Source organism: Panthera tigris, chromosome D1, assembly GCF_018350195.1.
Source record: "Panthera tigris isolate Pti1 chromosome D1, P.tigris_Pti1_mat1.1, whole genome shotgun sequence".
In the NCBI taxonomy this organism is placed as follows: domain Eukaryota; kingdom Metazoa; phylum Chordata; class Mammalia; order Carnivora; family Felidae; genus Panthera; species Panthera tigris.
The window spans coordinates 20,461,770-20,483,238 of record NC_056669.1 but is presented as its reverse complement, the minus strand read 5'-3'; the positions used below and the strand labels follow the sequence as shown (position 1 = coordinate 20,483,238).

Below are 21,469 nucleotides of genomic sequence, written 5' to 3'. Positions count from 1 at the left end.
ACCAAATAATAAAGTAAATCTTGCACTGTTAGCTAGAGGGTGTGCCTGCTGGGGGATGTTTGTAAATGAGCATTTAATATTTTCAAATGAAGGGGTTTTTTTTTTTAGTATTTCCTGCTGGCTAGGGAAGCACACCAGAGTCCACATTACGAGCGACTGCTCTGTAAGAACTGTGGCCTTTTTCTAAACCAGGAGTGAAAAGGAAGCTGACAGACAGACTAATCCGCCCAGCACTGTCATTTAACCCTGCTTTCAAAACAACTACCACCCAAGGCAAACAGAAGTCACCTACCAAGGCCACACAGCAGGCGAGGAGGTGGTTACAAGGTTTGGATTCTTCAGAGTCCAGTCGGCTCTCCAGAATCTCAAGCTACTGAGCGACCCCAACCTTCACTGCAGCTCACCTCCCGGTAAGCATCTGAATGCCTTGGGAAGCCTGGCTCTGAAGGAGGTCACACGCAGGCCTTCCTCCTCCTCGAGAGAAAATGTCTCACAGAAAGAACCTCGAATGAGAAAAGTATAACCTGGTCTGGACCCTCCCCAGAGAAAGAAATTCCAAACTTTTTCTTTATGTCTAACTTAAATCCTCCCAGGCACCGTCACCCGTTTCTCCTTTCACGGGTCTACAGCAGGGCTAAAGAAGGAACAGTGTTCCACTTGTTTGCAGGTCCGAAGGAAAAAAAGCATACTGGACGGCTGATCTTTGGTATCTAATGAAATACGGATGATCACAAATCTCCATGAAACACGGAGGAAATCGAAAATGAAGTTCGGTCCCCGCTACCTGGGGAGGCCCTAAGTGAGCAGGGTCCCTCACACAGCGCTCACATTCCTCAAGAAACGGAGTGAAAGCTCACTCACCTGCTCAAACACAAACAGGAGCTCAAAACTTCTCTATGTGCGGACCACGGCCTGGCCACAGAAATGCTTCCCCTGCAACGTGTCGAGAACTGTACTCTCGTTCCTCTATTTTCCCAGAACCACATTCTTGCAGCACATGGGCTTTCCTGAAGGTCTGGCAGAGCCTCCAGGCTCTGTGAAGACCGCACCCACCAACCCCAACAGATGTGAGGACCGGGAACACAAGGACAGTGAATGAAGACAGATGTCACTGCAGTCTGCCAAGTCCTCTGGGGGCCAAAACAATCTGTACATGGGGCACTCCACCACACTGGAGAGCTTCTTGGTGTTGGGACCCTACAGGGTTTAGGAATATCTTTACATATTTCACACATACATACATACATGCATACATACATACATACATACATACATAAATAAATAAATAAATAAATAAATAAATAGAAACTCTGTAGAAGCTCAGGACTGGTGAATGCTTCTTTAAAAACATTACACGGCTTCCAAATTGTCTGTGCTCCCAACTCTGCTTTGGCACGGCCCCATGTGTTTGCACGTGCCGTCCCCTCCACCGTTGCCCTTAACCTCGTGCACCAAGTTATCTGAAGACAGAATCACAGAATCATCTTTGGAGAGAGTCTAAAGACCCTGTCAGGGGAGGCTGAAAAAGCAGGATTTCCCTCTCACAATCCAGCCGCTGTCAATCACGCCCATGTGCCTTCATCAGCGTCATCCAAAAGCATCTCCTATGATAACCTCCCAACACCATGAGGGGCAGTATTAATGCTGTACAAAGCACAGCCTCTACTTACCTAACATTGGCCAGGCTTCGAACCCCCCACTCAAATGCCAATTACTCTGGGAAGCTTCCGGGTCACCCCAGCTGAAATGAATCCCAGCCTCCTCTCAATGTCTACAGTGCTTGTTGTCTATTGCATGTATCTGTTCTTTAGCATTTACTGACTTGTTTTGGAGAGAGAGAGAGAGAAAGTGTGTGTTTGTGTGGGTGTGGGTGCGTGTACAGGGTGGCTGAAACTTATTCTATCTGTGAAGCTACCAGTCCCTAGAAGTCAGAGGCAATGCCCTTACATTTTTTTAGCCCCCACAATGCCTAAGCACAGGACTGTGAAAATAATAATTACTTGGCCAACATTTGTAGAATGAAGGGAAGAATGAATAATGGATGTACAGACCCTGACTCTGCCCTCTGGGAGAGTAGGTCTAATGCAGATACAATTGCTCGCAAAACTGTTGCTCGCTGTTGCTCGCAAAACTAAATAAGAGTCCAGTAACAGGAGTGCACCCTACCTTTTTCATTAACCAGTTGCATGAATTTAGGCAAAACTCTTTACTACTCTGTACCTCGGTTTCCCTGGTTCTCAAATGGAGATGTCAGCTGCTTCGTGGGGCCATAATAAGGATCAATTAAGATAATGCATTTCCTTATACTTTTTTTTTTTAAGAAACTTGTTTTTTTAATGTTTATTTTTGAAAGAGCGCGCTGGTGAGGGAGGGGCAGAGAGAGGGAGACAGAGGATCCGAAGCAGGCTCTGTGCTGATAGCAGAGTCCAATGTGGGGCTCAAACTCACGAACCATGAGATCATGACCTAAGCCAAAGTCAGGAGCTTAACCGACTGAGCCACCCAGGCACCTCACTTCCTTACACTTTTAAAAGTCTAACTAAAAAAATAAGTATAAGGCAAGGAGACCACAAAGCAGGGGGGAAAAAAGCGCCAATATATGGTATTGCTGCATGCAGAGGAAAATGATCTATAGAAAAGCAACCAAGAACAAGTGAATCACTAGGGAAAATTACCCACAAGTCCAAAGCCTGATTCCTATCTGTACACCCTCTCTGTGACTCAGTTTCCTCGCTCTGTAAAATGAGGATCTTAACCACACTGCCTTTGGCACTATAGGACTTCACGTATGTGAAGTGCTTAATATGGTCCTTGACACCCCCGTAAGCACTCAATAAATGTTAGTTGCCATTTTTATTCTTTTTTAATCAGCATTATTATCATTTTTTAATATCACTAACACATAGTAGGATTCCAGAAATGTTTCTAGAAGTGACTCAAACACCCAATTAATTCCATCTTCTTCCGTACGCAGATAACATTACCCAGCACAGGGTAGCCAATATATTTGGTCACCTTGTTCCTACCAAGTCTCCCCATGGACACAGAAGGACTCTGACAGGGGATACCACCAAAGGGAGCCGCATTTCAAGCCCACACATTCACAATACAACTACAACGTTGGCCCCTCGACCAAAATGGACCGATAGATCTGCACCTAATGAAAGAAAGAGGGAATCGTAGGATCTAACACTAGCCAGGCAGATATAAACGACAAAACTTCCCCATCTTTGTAATATGGTATTTGGCTGAAAAAGACAAGGTTACCCCAATTACAGTTCCCAGCATAACAATGATCTCCTGGTGAAATGCATCAAGAGATACTCAAGGCAGATTTTTAAAGGCACATGTCTCTGCATGTCCCTGAGGGACCAATAGGGGCTGAGCAGAGAAGCATTTCTGTGTTAAAGTGATGTCTCATCCTGAGAGACAGCCAGGCACCCCTTCAGTCCCAACCGTGGCTGCTGACAGTAGGGGCATGGAAGGACACGGAGGGATTTCCGAAGATGAGCCCAGCACCCCCACTCTCCCAGCAAGACCTGGGTCTTCCTTGGAGGCCTCATCCAAGTTACAGGCCCAGCTTGGCTCGGCTGAGGGACCAAGGGGCGGCTCTGGGTGCTGACTGGGCCTGGCATTCCCAGTGACAACAGATTCTGCTAATGCCTTTCCAATCCTGAAGAACAAGGAACCTGGCCCCAAGAAAGCAGGAATGGCATTGCAGTACCTCTACGTCCTTTTCTCAACCTCAGGGGGGTGGGGGTGGGGGTGGGGGGCCTTCAGCACAAGAGCTACAGATAGGAGGGAGTGATACCAAATCTTGAGAAGAGACTACAGGCTGGGGGCGGGGGTAACTGACTATTCACGACCTCAGTTTTTAAGAGTTAAGCTCACAAGAACTAAGCTCCTCCCTTTCCTTTCCGCAAAGTACCTTTTGAAGACCCACCGAAGAGCCCTCTTGCCTAGAGGAGGGCTGGGCTAGATTAATCCTGTTAGACTTAACCTAGAGTAGGAGGTTCTGGAAGGCCAGATGTGAGCTAGAGCCAGGATAGGACGACATGTATTAAACTGCTCAGTACCTACCCTGATTCTGGAAATCACCCTCCCAACCACAGAGATCATTTCCCATGGTCCCACCATGGAGTGCGGGTGGACGGCTGGGAGCCACAAGGAAGGCAGGGTGCATCCCCGCAGGAAGCTTTCCCAAACTCTCCTCCTCCCACCCTCCGCTGTCAAGGAGAAAGGCACCATCCCCAGCCCAGAGAGCTGGTCCCCGGTAAGCTGCACACACTACCCCGTGGGGAGGGCCAGATCCCTGCCGTGACAAAGTTTCCCAGGCGAAATCTCCAGTTTCTCAACCAGATAAAAAAGCCAATTCACCCACCCACCCACCCGATTCCGAGGAGGAAAGGGAGAGGTGAGGGTTTTATTTTTAAAATGGAAGGTAAAAATATTCTGACTGCTTCTGCGGCTACCAGACAGCTAGCTCACATCCCAAGCAAGAGGAGGCTCTAATATCCCAACATCAGGCTCTGCAGGAGGTGCCTCCAAAGCCCCAAGGTGTGTGCGTGGTAGGCACGGCAGAGGGGCCACCCCACTCTCCTTTGGACGCCAGGCGTGCCAGAGGTCGGGGCCTGGTCCTCCCGACTTCTCAGAGAGAAGCCTTGAAGAGATCAGGGCCTGCCCGCTGGGATGAGGGTACCCTATGGAGCAGGGTGAGCAAGGCCCCTGGGGCTGGCTGTCAGACTGGGTAGAGTGCCACTGCCCCCACCACCGGCCGGGCGTGACCCAAGGGACCCTTCTTTACCAAGTTCCCTCAGCATGCACCACCCATCAGGTCCCTCAAAGTTGGAGACTCTTTCCAGCTGCACTTGGATTCTCTTCACAGCCCCCCAACTTCCACCAACCCCCTCCCCCAGGGAAGATGCTGGCAAAACATAACTGCAGCGGGGTAGAAGCTAGGATGAGCCAGGGAGAGTGACCCAACTTTGTAGGGTGTGCGGCCCCCGTCTTGACTCCTTGAGAACCATGGGGGGGTGGGGGGGACAGGCCTGTGTGAAGGAGACCTCGAGGATGCTCAGGTGCTGAGGAGGGACATGGGGTTGAAGAACGATGACGAAGAGGAAGGGGCCGTACCCCTCTCCTCTACTTACCAGGATAGCTTGAATCCTTTCATTAGTACAGGCACGGTAATCCACTGACCGTGTCCTTAGCATCCCCGTGACAGCTCCGGAGGTCCCAGGACATATTGGAAAAGATGACGAAGTCCCCAAAGAACAGAAGCCCATGTAATGTGACTTGAACACAGAGAGAGAAAGAAGACAGAGAGACAGAGAGAGAGCCAGCACCAGCCAGAAGAACCGCGGCAGGCTGGGCTCGGAGGCCAAGGGCAGCCTCTGCAAATCCAGCCCCGGGGCTGGAGCTGCCTGCCGGAGCCTTTGCTGCCACTGCCAGCTTCTGATGGGGACAGGCAACGGCAAGGCTGCAAAACAAGCCTGGAGTGGCTGTCAACAGGCAGGCCGGCCGGCCACCCGCCCACCCTCGCCTCCTGCCGGCTCAGAGCAGCCTTGGGGGGGAAAGGACCCAAGGAGAGCCCGGCAGGAGAGCAAGAACCGAGCAGAACCTGCACCTCTCTTCCCCCAGGCGGCGGCTCCCGCAGCTCCATATAATCTCCTCATCAATGCAGTACCCAAGCAAAGCACTGCCAGCCACTTCCGCCCATTTAAAGACACAGCACATGTTTTGTCCCGGGATGGGACAGAAAGTCAGGGAGAGGGTGGGCGAGCAAGGTGATGCCCAAGGAGGAAGAGGAGAGGGGGCAGGAAGAGCGGGAGTCGGGCACTTCCATGAGCATCCATCCAAGGTGTTAAAATGCCACACCCCGGGGCGGGGGGGGGGGGGGGGGGGAGGGGAGCGCTGACCCCAGGCCCTCTGCAAACGTCCGGAATCCCGCGCAGACCTGAAAGCGCCCCCCCTCCTCCCGCGGTTAGTGCCTAGAGGCCCAAAGGCGAGCTGCTCAAGACCACCTTAAATAGAATCCTCACCCTTTCCCCAGCAAGGCGGGGCCCGCGCAGCAATGAGATCCCAAGCAGTTCAAGGCACAGGGAACACACAGTTCTCTTCCCCTTCTGGGGAAAGTGCTCGGCCCCAGGGCCACCACTTTTGGGGCACATGGTGAGGCAGCAACTTATGGTGGTCCAGCAGCGCCCCAAGTCACCTGGGGCCTGGAATCCTTTTAAGGTGGCCACGAGGGCCTGGTGTGGGATCTCAACAACATTTTATCACCAATACCGGGCTCTAAGATGATTCAGACCAGACACAGCATCAAAGAGAGGAGGCACTGAGATTTTCAACTCCAACTAGAACATACAATTCGCTCTTAAAATCCTCCAACCTGGGCCCACTGTGTTCCAGCCCCAGCAACTTCCGTGGCTATGTGACTTTCTTTTTTTTTTTTTGGCCTCCCCTAGATTGCGGACTATCTGGGTCAGTAATGCGGATGGGTGAGAACAAACAAAGAGGAGATTAATTATGAAATAGCAACCTCCAACTGAACCATACTAAGCCTTTACCCTGAAACTTGCCTCAGAGCAATCTACAGACACCCATACGGGTTGTGTGCACATCATCTATACTTGACCCCCAAAGTGATAGACAGTCTTAAGAAAAACCAGAGCGCAAGATCCCCACTGGTAACGCTCACTGTACTTGTAATTAATTATTACCTGCCTTTTTAGATGGTAAACTCTAAGTGGGCAGGGACAGTGTGTGAGTCCATCATCTCACTGACTTAGGATGGCTTATATACACTAGATACTATTAGCAAGAGTTTAATTGAAGTGGCCTTATTCGAACCTAACTAAAACACTGCAGCCTCTCTCCAGGGTCCAGATGGTCCAGCAAAAACACCCTTTATGGGATCCTGAGCTTTTAGAGATGTACTCTCAAAGCAGCCCTGGCCTATGGAATTCTCCTCCGTCCACAGACCCAAGCCAGACAACACTGAAACGCTCTCAAGACCTCAGAATACATCTTTAGTTATGTATCCAGGCCATTCTTTCAACTTAGGTATTGTAGGGCTGCATAAGTTCTCCTTTACAACCTAGGTAATTCACTCCAAGGGCTTCCAGGGACCAATGATGCCAGCCTCTAGGCAAATGGCACCTAGAATTCTCTAGGTAGATGAGAATACTCTCATCCTATCCCCCCTGATCACAGGTAACACATGAAATCTGAATCAAAGCTTTCCAAGTATTACATTAGACACACATTACTAAATAGTGAAAATTCTATATTTTTCAATAAAAATTTTAAAAGCCGTCAAATAAAAAAAAAAAAACTCCCTTGCAACTACTAATAAGAATTTTGGGGGAGCTTATTTATGTCAGGCATCGTGCTAATAAGCATTTTACTTGTATTATCTCACTTAATACTCACATCCGTATTATGAAGTAGTGACTATCAGTATTTTTCAGATGATGTTATTGAAAATTAAGACTGTGGGGCGCCTGGGTGGCGCAGTCGGTTAAGCGTCCGACTTCAGCCAGGTCACGATCTCGCGGTCCGTGAGTTCGAGCCCGGCATCAGGCTCTGGGCTGATGGCTCGGAGCCTGGAGCCTGTTTCCGATTCTGTGTCTCCCTCTCTCTCTGCCCCTCCCCCGTTCATACTCTGTCTCTCTCTGTCCCAAAAATAAAATAAAAAACGTTGAAAAAGAAAAAAAAAAAAAAAAGAAAATTAAGACTGTAGCATCTGGATTTGCCTAATGCTAAATAACCAACAAGCTGCAAGCCTGAGACTTGAACTTGGGCATGTTCAAACCCAAAATCCAGTCTCTTAATCAGGATGTATGCTTATTAAAAAAAAAAAAAAAAGGAAAGAAAGTCTGTGAGACAGGCTAATAAGGGCCCACACGCTCCCAGGGCAAAAAGAATCCAGGCAACAGGTAAAAAAAAAAAAAAAAAAAAAAGATGCTAAATCAAGTTAGCTGCTTCTTTCTATTACTATTGCTGATAGGTCAGTACATGAATGTGATGGGAGGAACACGAAAAGGAGAATCTAGTTGGTTGCGAGACCATCAACTGCCTCAAATTCCCCTTGGCTCTTTCCTGTTTCTGTAACCTGGGCTCTTCACGGAGCTCGGCAACCTGGCTCCATTTTTGTGGTCCATAAGAAGATCTCAAAATATGACCCAAATAGGGCTTTAAAGAGCCATGGGATTGCCAGCTTTCCTTGAAATATATTTAAAGAATAAGACCAAGCAAAATGAAGAGGTGTTCATCATTTAATGTATCTTCCCTCTTTGATCTTCTCCTAGAGGGCAGACAGTTCTGTAGGTTCGCCAAGTTTCCTGACCGGTAAGGTGTCAGCACTGACATCATTCTAGATGACTGTGGGGGTGAGTACACAGGTTAACGGTCAGGCAGGTGCTTTCGATTCTCCTGCTTCCGCCTGAACTGCAATCTGGCTGCTCCTTGAGATCTGTATTTCAGGAAGGATAAGAACTTTTACGGAAAAGAAGGAAGAGTTCCATTTCCGGCAATATGGCAGACTAGCTATCCTAATGGACCTTCCTGCTAAAAACAACTAAAAATGCTGGATGAAAGAAAACATTTAGAAAGAAAAATAGAGAGGAAATTTTTTAAAAAATACTTGATGAGCTATCGAAACAATAAGACAAATTTAGAAACCATAAATTCAGTGAGGGCAGAAACTCAGAAAATTAAAGAAAGCCTTATAGATATGTTTTCTAGAGAAGGCACTTGTGGCACCCGTAAAACGGCCTTGGTTTTCTGGACCTCACAGAACACAGTGAGCAGAGACAGTGCACAGGCCCACTAATGGGAGGAGGAAAGGGGAGATCACCTCATAAAGTAGGAGGCCCTGCTGGCCTCCCCTAACCCTACAAGTGAGCCTCCAACAAACTCCCACATGCTGCTGAGGAACTCAAAGACAGGCCTGTCTTCAACCTTGGCAGAGGCCAAACAATCTCCCCTGATAAATCATAATTACCAACTGATCCTCACACAGGCGGCTGCCTGAGGACTTCCTAAGCAATTCACACACACACACACACACACACACACACACACACACACAGTGTCCAGAAAGGAGAAGGCGGATGAACTCCACCACAGTAAAATGAAGAACATCTGATCCTCAAACTGATTATAAAGAGGGAGAAAAGACCAGGCTTTCCTGGGAGAAGATAATTGCAACAAATGTAGCTGAAAAAGGAATTTTAGTTCACAGAATTTATAAATATAAATAAAAATATCTACAAATCAATAGGAAAAAGAAAAACAATTAGATAAAAAGACAAGGGATTTGAATAAGCACTTTCAGAAGAGGAAGTGATCAATCAATACACATATAAAAAGGTGCTCAACCTCATTAGCACTCAGGAAAATGCAAGCTTAAAATGCCAATGAGGTGCTAACTTTGTACCTATCTGATTGGCAAAAGTTAAAAAGTCTAATAATATAAAGGTTGGAAAGGAACCGGTGGAGGGGGGCCTGGGTGGCTCAGTCGGTTGAGCATCCAATTTTGGCTCAAGTCATGATCTTGCAGTTTGTGAGCTCAACCCCCACATCAGGCTCCGTGCTGACAGACAGAACCTGGACAGAACCTGGAGCCTGCTTCAAATTCTGTCTCCTTCTCTCTCTCTGCCCCTCCCCTATTCATGCTCTGTCTCTCTGTCTCTCTCAAAAATAAACATTAACCAAAAAAAAAAAAAAAAAAAAAAAAGGAACCCATGGACATGTATACAGTGGTTCAACTACGTAAGCAAACCATTTGGTATTTATAGTAGAGTTCAAGGAATGCATCCCCTAACACCTGATGGTTCCATTCTGCCAAATGAAGAAGCTCCCATTAGGAAATGTTCGAGAGAAACTTCACACAGCACTCACTCTGTGTGGTAACACGGTTTGTGGAAACAAACCCCCAAACCTGGAAACAAATGTCTACCGACAGCAGAAAGGATACACAACTAGCATTTTCTTAAAGTGTGAACAGTCTATAACATTCAGAAAATTTATAAGTTACTGTCACGTGCAACCAAGCGCACGAATCTTGGAAACAATGTTGAACACGGAAAGCAAATCAAAATGAAGAAAGCATGACGTACGATTGCATGCGGATACAGCCACAGGACAAACACGTAACAAGATAGATGCTTCACATTCATGTATAAAAAGGTACTCGACCTCATCAGTACTCACGAGTATCCAGATATTCTCTATCTGTATAGCTAGACAGTGTGTGTCCATAAAATGGAAAATCAAGGAAGTGACACTCAACATTCTGAAAGGTGGTCAGTGGGCAAGAACATGGAGTCAGCAGGACAGGTAAGAAGTACACTGTTTGTTGTTCCTTCTTTCTGTATACTTTTTATGTACTTTTTTATAAATAATCTTTGTCTCTGTTCAATATTTAGCAAAAAACAATTTAAAGATAAACAACATAACTGGACACACCTGACACCAATCTTCTTCCAATCTCTGTGAACAGAATGGATGAGAGAGGAGGGCGGTGGCGGGGAATGGCTGACTAGGACAACGATTCGTGTTGCGTTTTCAACATGAATTTTCAAAATCTAAGTTCAAAAACCTAGCCTTCCCAGGCTCATGGATATTCATTCCAACGTCTGTTGTGTATCTAAGGTCTGATTAACAGAAGGTTGAGCTGTGTCCCTCCAAACCTCTTGCTACAACGGTTTCTTCCAAACTTTACTGGGTTTGGAATACAGGTTAGAAAAAAAGAAAAAAGAAACTTTGATTTTAGCTGCTTTGACTCTCTCCTGGTCTCCAAGTCAAGCCTTAAGGTCTCACCACGTGGGTACTGCTCCTTTCCCAAGGCAACGAGAACAGGACTGATGCTCCTCGCCTCATCTGTAAGCAGGCACTGGACTGGCAGGTCTTTCCTTCGGAGCATTACCACTCTGCAGACCCCCAAGGCCTCGGCCAAGGGAAACGTGGAGTCCACGAACCCACCACAGGATTCAGTTGCCCTGACTCCCACCCCTCAGTGGCTCCTTCCACCACCAGAAGCTCACGCCTCCTCATGACCTTGGGGAGTCACCGGGAGCCCATCTGGGGCAGAAAACAGACAGTGGACAGGATCCCCGGGCTCCCCTTCTATCCGGAGTCTCTGGGTTCTGCGCTCGCCTCCCGAGGAGAGGAGAGCCGCAGGACCAGGGCAGTGCCGCACGCCTCCAGGAGCTGGCAAAACTGGGGCAGAGCCTTGCTGCAGTCACACGTTGGGGAATCAAAGCTCCAAGCTCAGGCAGGGGAGTCGGCAGGCGCTGAGAGTGTTATATTTAAGGAGCATTTTGGAGGTCAGGAAGCTGGTGAGAGGAGCAGCGGGGGAGGAGTGGCGTCCTAAACACTGCATTTCAACAAGCCTCCTCGTCCTCCAGCCAGAATCCTCTTCCAAATCCCAAACTGCAGTCAATAGAGCCTGTGTGAGGGGGACGGCAGATGGCCAGAGCGGCACCCGATCAGGTGCTCCCCACCACTTCCCTGTCCCCTCCCCCCCCCGCCACTATTAGTCACTGGCTCTGGGGTGACAGTGTGGGCTGCAGGCATTGGCCTTGCCTTCTGGTCTGTTCATCTGTGTCAGCTCCCAGCCGGGAGCTTCCCGAGCCCGCCCCTCCTCTCCCCTCCCGTGTGGGGGACTCATGTGCACACCCCTGCCCTCCAGCCCCACCAGTCCACTGTAGAGAGGGGAGAGGCGGGGAGGGGAGGGGTGGCCCAGGCCACAGAGCAGCAGAGGTTGAGAGGTTTGTGTGGAAAGCAAGTGGGGGCTCGGTTCACTTCAGGCATGCTTCCTTGGGCCTCCATGACCCCAGGGATTTACTCGGGGGGGCTGGAGCGAAATAAAAAAAAAATCAAAATCGAAAATGGACAGACTCACCTCCTCCCCATCCTTCTCTGCCCCTCCTTCACAATCTGCTAATCCAGAATGTTCCAACAGGATGGGCAAGGGCAGAGCCAAACTCCAGCCAGCTTCATCCCGCCCCCGGCTGCTTCACCAGCACAGCTGACTGGAGAGGGAGGAAGACAGGATAGAGGCAGCCTGTCCACTCTAGAGCCTAAAGTGGGCCCCCCTACATTACGTCCTGTGAGTCTCACAACGCCCCGGGGAGGTGTCACTGAGCCACATCTAATGGAGGAAGACACCGAGGCCTGGCGAGGTCTGCTTCTCTTCCTACCGCTGGTGGCTGCTCCTAGAGCCACAAGACGAGGGGGTGCCGCGGTTGGTAAAATCGGGAAAAGCGAAGAGGTGAAGCCCAGTGCCAGCAGCACAAACCCCCTCACCTCTCCTCAGCCACCTCTCCGGCTCACCTCACTGGCAGAGCCCAGCTAACCTACGTCTCTCCCTCTGTCCCGGCAACTCGGGACATCCCTCCTCCATGGTGACCGCCCGACTTCCTCGTGCCCGCAAGGGCTGGCGACGGAAATCCCAGAGAGGACCCCCTCGCTCTGGCCTACATCTCTATCCCCTTCCTCTCCAGAATCTCTCCCCAGCTTCCTGAACACCTGCCCGCCTGCCTCAGTGCTGGCTTCTTGGGATGTCTTCTTCATTAGCGTGTTCTCGATCACAAGGCTCTCTGCTGCTAGACAGAAGGGCGGCCCCCAGGTGGTAAAGCCCCCCCTGTCAGGAAAGAGGCACACACCTTCCAAAACCCCCCACCCACCAGGAGAGGGGACCTCGCCTGACTTCCCTCATTCTAATTACATGCATAACAAAAGAAAACATCGCTCCTGCCAGATGGAAGAAACAAGGCAGATTTCTAATTACCCACCCTGATCCTCCTGGTTTATCCTCAGGAGAAATTCAGGGTGACTGATGGCATCAGGGACCCAGAAGGGAGCTTATAAACTCAGGTTCTCGCGGGGAGGGAGCGCCCAGACGCCCACGGCCAGCTGCTCCCGCTCTCCTCCCACCGAATGGAGACTTCTCCTTTCTCATGTAAGTTACGCTTGAGAAGGACTGTTAACAAACTGACGAACTCATTTCAACAGGGAAAGACTCCTGGCCAAGGACGCAAGACTGCTGGCAGAGAAACCACTCCGTGATGTGACGAGCCTAGGAAAACCACATTCTTGACGGACACGGGCCGGACACCAGCCCCGGGGGCGTGTGCTGCGGTTTCTTGTGCGCAGCGATTCCGGAATCGGACGGGAGTTCGAATCCATACGTAACAGCTCTGTGACCTTGAGCAAGTTACTTCGTTTCTCGAAGCCTCAGCTCCAACAGCACACAGAGGTGATAATGGCAACAACCCACGCGGCTGTTGGGTGTCAATGACACAACACACGACGTCATATCGAGTGCCCAGCACATTTTAACCATCATCGTGACTGTTCCTAACCGGTATCCACAGACGACCAGTACCCCCTGCAGGGACCACAGGCTCCATTTCTATGCTTCCTGATCTACTCTTTCTCCTTTATGTACACAAAAGTTTCTGATTTTTTTTTTTCTGTTTTGTTGGGGATGTTTTTATATTTCTATTTTATGTTTCTACTTCTATATGTGGTATTTCTGTCACATCAGTCAGCCATTTATTTATTCAACAACAACCATACTTACTGAGTGCCTACTATGTTCAGGACCCAGACAAATCATGACGTTATTTCAATAATAACCCAAATATCCTCCTTGATCTCCGGAAGCTTATGATCTCATAAGGAAGATAACACACGGGCATTAAGTAGTTGTATTAAGTAATTCTAACATAAAGTTTAAAGTAGTAAGTCCTGTAAGAGAGGCACAGGTAATCAGGACACAGTACTTCTGTTCACCAAAATGAACACAGGTTTGTAATCGTTATGCCAACTTTTCAATTAATAAGTAATGATGAGTATTCTCAGCCAACCTATGTTAAGTCTGTCTGCGATAATTATTTCTTGATTAGTCTGGTCTTAACACAAAAGAGTCAGCCAGAAAAAGGATCCAATATTTGTTATCATCCTTTATGGAGACAAGAACTTCCTATTTGCATGACAGGTGTCCAGAAATAGTGCCTTCAGAACATATTGCCATCATTGCTGCCAATAAATACAGGTTTATTTGGACAGAGCAGACTGCATCTAACGGGCTGGAATCTGAAATTGCATTTCCTACCATTAGGACGTTTTCTCATCAGGGCCTTAAAGCTGGGGGGAAAACAATGTGGAAGATGGTTCAGGCCCCTCTACCTACTATATTCTCTAAACGTCACAACTGACGTGAGATGGCATAATCATGAGTAAACCTCCAGAGAGCTCAGGTTCCGTGTGTCTTATGACTACTCGGTAAATGCACCTGTGTCCTTCCATACTCTGCCACCAGCTACATCTGATGGCTCAAGGGCACTGTGAAGTATTTAGATGATCTGTGGACAACTGACAAAAATAAGGGCAACATGGTTAAGTTTTGAAAAAGCTAAATACACTGAATTTTTAGTTTTTGATAACATGTCCGTTGAAATTTGTATTAAGGGGCACCTGGTGGCTCAGCAGGTGAAGCGTCTGACTCTTGATTTCAGCTCAGGTCATGATCTCACAGTTCATGAGATCAAGCCCCGCGTTGGGCTCTGTGCTGACAGCTGGGAGCCTGGAGCCTTCTTGGGATTCTGTATCTCCCTCTCTCTCTCTCTCTCTGCCCCTCCCCTGCTTGTGTTCTCCCTCTCTCTCTTGCTCTCTCTCTCTCAAAATAAATAAACATTAAAAAAAAATCAATTTGTATTAAAATATTCTTTAAACAGTGGTGGTGGACGTTTTCTATTTTAGTTTTGTTACCTTCCACAGGTAAGACATGTGGCGATTCTGTGTCGGTCCACCAACTTTTTTCAACTTCTCTACCCGACGCACAAGCTCAGATCCCCCGTGTCCCCCACTCCCCGCCCCGAGGAAGGGCGGCTGAGTTCTGGGACCTCACATTCCACTCTAAGGAGAGGCTATGGCTCCCAACTGCTGGGAAGGGGGATCTGAAAGCCTGCTTCAGTCAACTCCCTGTCTTCAGGTGGTCACCTGCATCCCAGAGGTTCCTAATCCAGGGGGGCTTAGTGACATACTAATTGGCATGTCACATTCTATTAGTTTCAGGTGTAGAACATAACGGTTCATTATTTGTACACACGGTGAAATGATCACAGTAAGCTTCGTCAACATCCATCCCCACGACATTGTAAGACTTTTTTCTTATGATGACCCGATCTACTCTTGAATGCTCTAACAAAGCCTTGGAGATACGCCTGTGCCTCCCAAGTACACGAGAACAACTACTGCCACTCCCCTGACCTCGGACACCAATTTCCAACTGTTCCAAACACCGTCACCTAGATGTCCCAAGGGCACCTCAAAGCCAGCCTGAATAAATGCAACTTCTCACTGCCCCTCTATACCTGCTGCTCCCTCTGACCTCCTGTGCCTGCTTCAGTGAACGGCACCGACTACAAAGTCGCCCAGACACCTGGAATTCACCCTATACTCCTCTTCCACCTCCCACTGAACTAGATACAAAGGCCTGTCCGTTCTAGCTCCCTGAACAACTCTGAGTTTGTACCTTGCTTTCAGTTTTATACGTGCCTTTAAATTCTCATCGTTAGGTGTGGCGTTATGCCTACCCCTCCTCTCCTATTTGTTCGTTTACCAAATTATTTATTGAGCCCCTATTATGTTACTTGGTAATATAATAGGCGTGGGGGGGGGGGGCGGGTTGTGGCTTAAAAAGCAAAATCACACTAGCCCTGCCCTTAAAAAAAAAAGTTTACGGTCTAGTTGGGGAAGACAGACATGTAAAACAAAGAATCTGAGATGGCACAAAATGAGGAAATGATCAGTTATCTGTCTGCCTTGTAGCCAGAGAGTACTTTTTGTTTTAAGTTTATTTTGAGAGAGAGAGAGAGAGCACACGCACGCACAACGAAGCGGGGTAGGGATGGGGGCGGGGGAGAATCCAAAGCAGGCTCTGCGCTGTCAGCACACAGCCCAGTGCAGGGCTCGAACTCACAAACCGTGAGACCATGACCTGAGCCGAATTCAAGAGTAGGACGCTTAGCTGACTGAGCCACCCAGGCACCCCAGAGAGTACTTTTTCAAAAGCAAATCTGATGCTATCCTAAGATATTTCGATTGTTCCCAGTATCTACATAATCTCAGTAATGTGCAAGGTTGTCATGGGATGTCAATCCCTATGTCTGGTTCCATCATCTGCCGCCTGGGGTCCACGTGCTCCTAAGCCCTGATCACGCCAAACTGTCTGCAGTGACCTGGGCTTTGCCCTGTGCACAATGTCTCCTCTTGCCTAGCTACCGTTCAGCGAGCAGCTATGGTGAGCCAGGCATTATCTCATCTAATCCTCACGACAATCCTGCAGGGTTGATGGGTATCGCCCTCGTTTACGAATAAGGACTCGGGGACGAGGACAGGCCAAGATAACCCGGTCAAGTTCGCAGAGCCAGAAAGTGGCAGCACCAGCGTATGAAGGCAGATATGTCCAACTCCAGTTTATAACACCACCTCTCTTCTCTTGTCCACCTGCTAAGCTCCCGCTGACACTTCAGGTCTCAGATCAAATGTCGCTTCCTTTAGAAAGCCCTCCTGCCTGCCTAGGCCCACATCAAATAGTTCTTTTGCGCTTCCCTGCTGACTTGAACTTCTGTTACAACCCCTGTTACCTTGTACCGTCATAGTGTTTCATAATGTTTACTCATCTGTCTCCCCCAAGAACCCGTGAACAAACTGTTCACCGTGATCATGTGCGATCCAATTACAACCTCCATAGTGAAATCTTTGCTGGCAAATAACTGGCATTTAATAAACATTCCTTGAACGAACGTATTGACGAATGCCTACCAACCTCTTTTCTCACGGTTGAAACGAGAACTCTCAGGGTGCAATTTACTATCTACATATCTTAACACAGTCACGTCAAGACATCAGACGGCCCCGCGCTGAAATTACAACCTTAAAAAAAAAAAAAAAAAGTACCATAGCAATGCAATAACAGAGCCTCAAACTCCAGACTCCAGGAGATGAAATCATGCCTCCAACAGCCTTCCTCCAGGAACTGAACATGGTCTAAATAGGTAGTGCTGTCGTCCAGAGTGATCACACTTCCAAACCAAAAGCTCTTTCATTCTGGAGTAACTGAACCCAGTATAGTTGGGGCTAAGGGAAATCCTGGGAACAGTACCTGAGAACTGAAGGGGACAGGGTAAGACAGATGCATTTACATGTATTTGGCAATACACACAAGTAAAATGATATATTAAGGAAACAACATCCGAGTCATATATAAATGACGTACCAATGAGTCACGACGTGAATTTTTACTCAACAGCTCCGCTGCATTTAGATAGTATCAGAGATTCGGTACATCTGCCATAATATATAGGTTCTCTTTGTACCTAGGCTGCAAAATGCAAACAGGCTCTTTGCAGGAGCATCTTCATCGGGTAAAGTTTCTTAAACATTTGTGACTTAGAATCCTCCTGGGGACCTACGGAGAGCCACAGGTACTCTTCCCAGAAAAATGCAGAGAAATATAAAATTCCGCCTACAAACGATAGAGCTCATGGACCCTCTCCTAAGGACCTCAGTGGTCCGTGGGCCCAGACTGGAAATACCTGAACTAAACTCCCTCCAAAGGGTCTGGGGTAGAGAAGGTTAAAGAAAGAGAATCACAGCTCTGGGGTTAAAGCATCTGTCTCCACGGCCAACCAGGTTCATTCTTTGAGGTCCTGAAAGAAGATGCCTGCCTCAGGAATGGTCCGGCTCCCAAGACCTGATTGTCCCCCTGCGTGGACAATCTGCAATCTTGACTAGCGGATGGTAAGAGACTAAGAAAAATGGAGCTGCCTCTGTTTCTACCTCCATATGCAGCTGCAAACATAAACATACCCTCCTAATTAACCGCAGAATAACTCTCCAATCCCTGCAAACCACACCTTTCTCCCCAGCACAGGCCACCACCCACCCTTGAGGGCCAACTGGTTGATCCCAAACCGCTTACAGCTTCATGAGCTAGTTGACCTGGAGGTTCGTGAGAGGGAAGCCTGGTGACAGATGACACCTGACATCACCAACAGTAGCATTACAACCACAAAACAAACTGCTTGGAGCAAACCGGTTTTGGATCCAAACACAGGGCTGCTCCCCCTGGCTGCCTCTGTGCGCGCTGCGAAGGGGGGGGAGGGCATCTTGCACCAACCGTGCTTAATGTGGGTACCAGGATGTTTGCGGAAGGAGGGGAAAGAGAGGGGAAGCGGGGACAGGGGAGGGAGGCAGTCCAGGGAGGCCTGTTCTCATTTAGTTGTGTGCTCCCCAGCTCCTTTCTTCAAAGAAAACAAAGTATTTGACAAATCTAAGCTGGTTAAAACAACAGCTGTGTGTAATTTTGCAGACTAGAAAATGAAAGCCCAGAGAGGGGAAGTAACTCGGGGCAGATCACACCGCATGCAGGAGTAGGAGAAAGGCACCAGGAGCTCAGATCTGTGATTCGCGGGGACATGTCCTCACCACCAGAATACATTACTGCCCACAGCACCCTCGCTGCTTGGGCCTCCAACCTCCTTGTCTCTTCCATATACACACGGGGTACCCAACCTGTTCCAAAAGTCTGAATCCTGTTCAGTCTTTCATCTCTGAAACAAAGGAGACCCTGCCATCTAGCCAAAAACGAACGCCCCCCCGCAAGCCCGTCCAAGGGCTGAGATATTCTAGAAGGACACTAGGTCTCTCCCTGCATAAAGGTATTGGGGTTGGGGCTTGCAGACTTGGCCTCCTTAGGTTCCCCCATCCACTCCCAATGGCTCAAGTTCCTCCCTCGTCTGGGAAAATGCACAGGCACTGCAAATTCCAAACTGCAAGCAGGACTCAGGAGGGATTAGAAACTCATCTCAGGAACGCCCTCTAGTGAGCCTGCAGGGTCTGGGCGAGAGCACCCGGGCACATTCCCTGAAGGGGCCCAGACCCACACTTCCATTGGGGCATCAGATGAGCGGTGGGAGGGGACAGCAGCAGCACCTGCCACTCAGAGACCAACTCCCCGCCAATCCCAAGGCCATCGTCTGCTGCAGGATGAGAGGCAGTCTCTGCTCTCAAGACTGTCCGGCCCACAACGACCCCACCCATTCCTTATACAACAGACGGAGGGAAAAGGGAAGCAGACAGAAGGTGGGAAGGAAGGGTAGGGAGGCACAAATGGATGAAGACAGCATTGTGGCATGAGGAAGAGAGACCATAAAGGAGGGGGTGACTAAAGAGAGACGGGATAAGGGTAAAGGAATAAGGAGGGAGAGCTAATGAGGAAGACACAGATCAGCCCAGACAGAGCTAGAGACCAATCCCCCCCCCCACCACCTGCTCAGACTTCTGGGCACGGAAAGGTGAGGAGTGCGTTCTGTCAGACCCAGCCCTCCCTCCCCTCTCCTGAGCTTCATGCTCGGGGGTCATTTCCCTCCGCTCTGACCCAGCCCCCGGACACTTAGGAGTGGTGAGCTGAGGGACAGGAGGGGAGAGAAAAGTGAACCAAAGGCAGAACTCGCCAAGCGAAGCCACTTACGCACAGTGCGGCCGGCAGCATTTCCATCCTACCTTTGCTGTCGCCATATCAGCCGGCTCCATGATCTCTGCTTGGCCTAAGGAGCAGTGGCCCCATCCAGAGAAAAAAGGCAGAGTCACAAATGTCCACCCAGAAAGAACAAACCACCCCTCTGGAAGGACAGGGAAAATAAGAGACCAATTTCGGTTCTCTGGCCCCCTGGGATGTCCTCTACTGGCGGTGGGGGAAGGGAGGGGAGACAGGAAAGAGGCTCGGGGTCCCCAGCAAGTTGGGGTTGTGGGGGGGGGGGCTGCCTGGGTTCCCACAGATGCTCACATCAGGCTGAGTCAGGGGGCGTCTCCCCTTGCCTGGTACTTCTTCCCAGGAGGCAAGTGTGGGTCTCCCAGGGCTCCCCCTGCTGGGGGAGAGCGCACAGAGGTGGAGGCCCTGCCCTCCCATCACCCGGCCAACTGGTACCCACAGGTCAGGAAGAGCGGAGCGTGTGGGCAGAGGCCAGCTGGCGGGTGCTGAGCAAGTGCTGGGGGTAGCAGGTAGGGAGGAGGCCGGGGGCCCGTGGGGGCGGGTGTGAGAACCTCAAGGAGGTACAGGCACTCAGATGGAAGCAGGAGGTGCTGTGCAAGGAGGTGCCGGAGGCTCAAGCCGGAGCCCTGCACGGCAAGGTCGAGAATGCAGAGGGAGAGGAATCTGCCGGGTGAAGCCACTCACCTTGCAATAACATTCAGACTGACTGAGGCCTACACAGGAGCCAGGAGCGGGCGGTTCACACCCCCCCACTCCACTCCCAGAGACTCACAGCCTCTGTCTAAAGGTACATGAGAGCAGCCGGCAGCCCGGCTGGATCTGCAGAGGCCCCTGGCTCTCTCGGAGCAGCCTGATTGGAGGAGCAGGATGACTTCATCCGGCCCCATTCATCACTGTAGGTTTCCTGCCCAGCGGGGACAGGCCGCTCTGCTTGCAGTGACTACAGCTTCCTCTCTGGCCCATTTTACTCCGGCAACCTGGGATAGGCTGTGTCGGCCAGAGGCCGCCAGGGGAAAGGGATCGGAGCACCCCAGGCCCTAGAGGGAAGAAGGGGAAGAGGCCGTTCACGTTTCAAGGAAAGAGCAAAGCCTCTACTTAAATAAAACACGGTGTGGGTATTCACTGTGTGCATTTGCTCGCGCTGGCGCCCGGATAAACACAAAAGAGCAGGGCTCCTCGGAGGCAGCCAAGAAGGGAGGTGTGTGCTCTCCTGAACCACTGACCTTCCCGCCCCGTCTTTAGAGAGATTCTCCCAATCAAAGCCGATAACCCATGGAAAGGCAGATCAATATCCTCAGCTCTACCAGATCTTCCAACAGTGCTAACCTGGGCTGGCTGTTAAGCACACTGATTGCTTTACGCTTCTGGTTTCGGACCTGCGAAGTGTTAAGGTGGAAGCTGCGGCTCCATTTTACAGATGAGAAAACAAACAAAGACCCGGAAAAGAGCAAAAGGGTCAAAGAAAGGCCTGCCAACACTCCTTTCCAGATTCCAGATAGACTCATCCCTCAGAAAGGGTGAGACCCCAAGATATAAGCCCCTTCATGTACCCCCTCCCAATCCAGCTTCCAGAGCATAGAACAATCCAGCACAGCCAGGGTTAAAGAGAGAGAGAGATTAAAATAGAAGAGAATAAAAAAGACAGGCAAGGAACCTGTGATCACTCATCCATTCCTGCCTCCCTCACCCTTCATTCTTTTCTCTTACCTCTGCTGCTGGTCAAGCCTGGCTTCACAACAAAACTGAGCACTCAGGGGGACCAACACAGAGCAGGAAAAGAGTTTCCCGAAAGAACGACAACACCAACCATCCCACAAACAATTCCACTTTAACACAGCCTTTGTGAGTCTGGCTTAATGACAGGACAGTAAGAGTTAACAACTCCCATTTGTAAGG

At 49.5% G+C, this 21,469-nt stretch overlaps 1 protein-coding gene across 4 annotated transcripts in view; it reads right to left on the bottom strand.

The window, feature by feature from the left end:
- The window catches only part of GRAMD1B (GRAM domain containing 1B), a 241,443-nt gene that overhangs the window by 89,936 nt on the left and 130,038 nt on the right, over positions 1-21,469 (bottom strand). Inside the window, exon 3 of one of the 4 annotated variants that reach the window (XM_042958020.1) lies at positions 20,018-20,610. The exons of the other annotated variants lie outside the window; for them this stretch is intronic. Within the exon in view, the coding sequence (XP_042813954.1) occupies positions 20,538-20,610 (73 nt within the window). The 3' untranslated portion in view covers positions 20,018-20,537. Of the gene's footprint in view, positions 1-20,017; positions 20,611-21,469 lie in introns of those variants that run through there. 4 annotated transcript variants of the gene reach the window in all.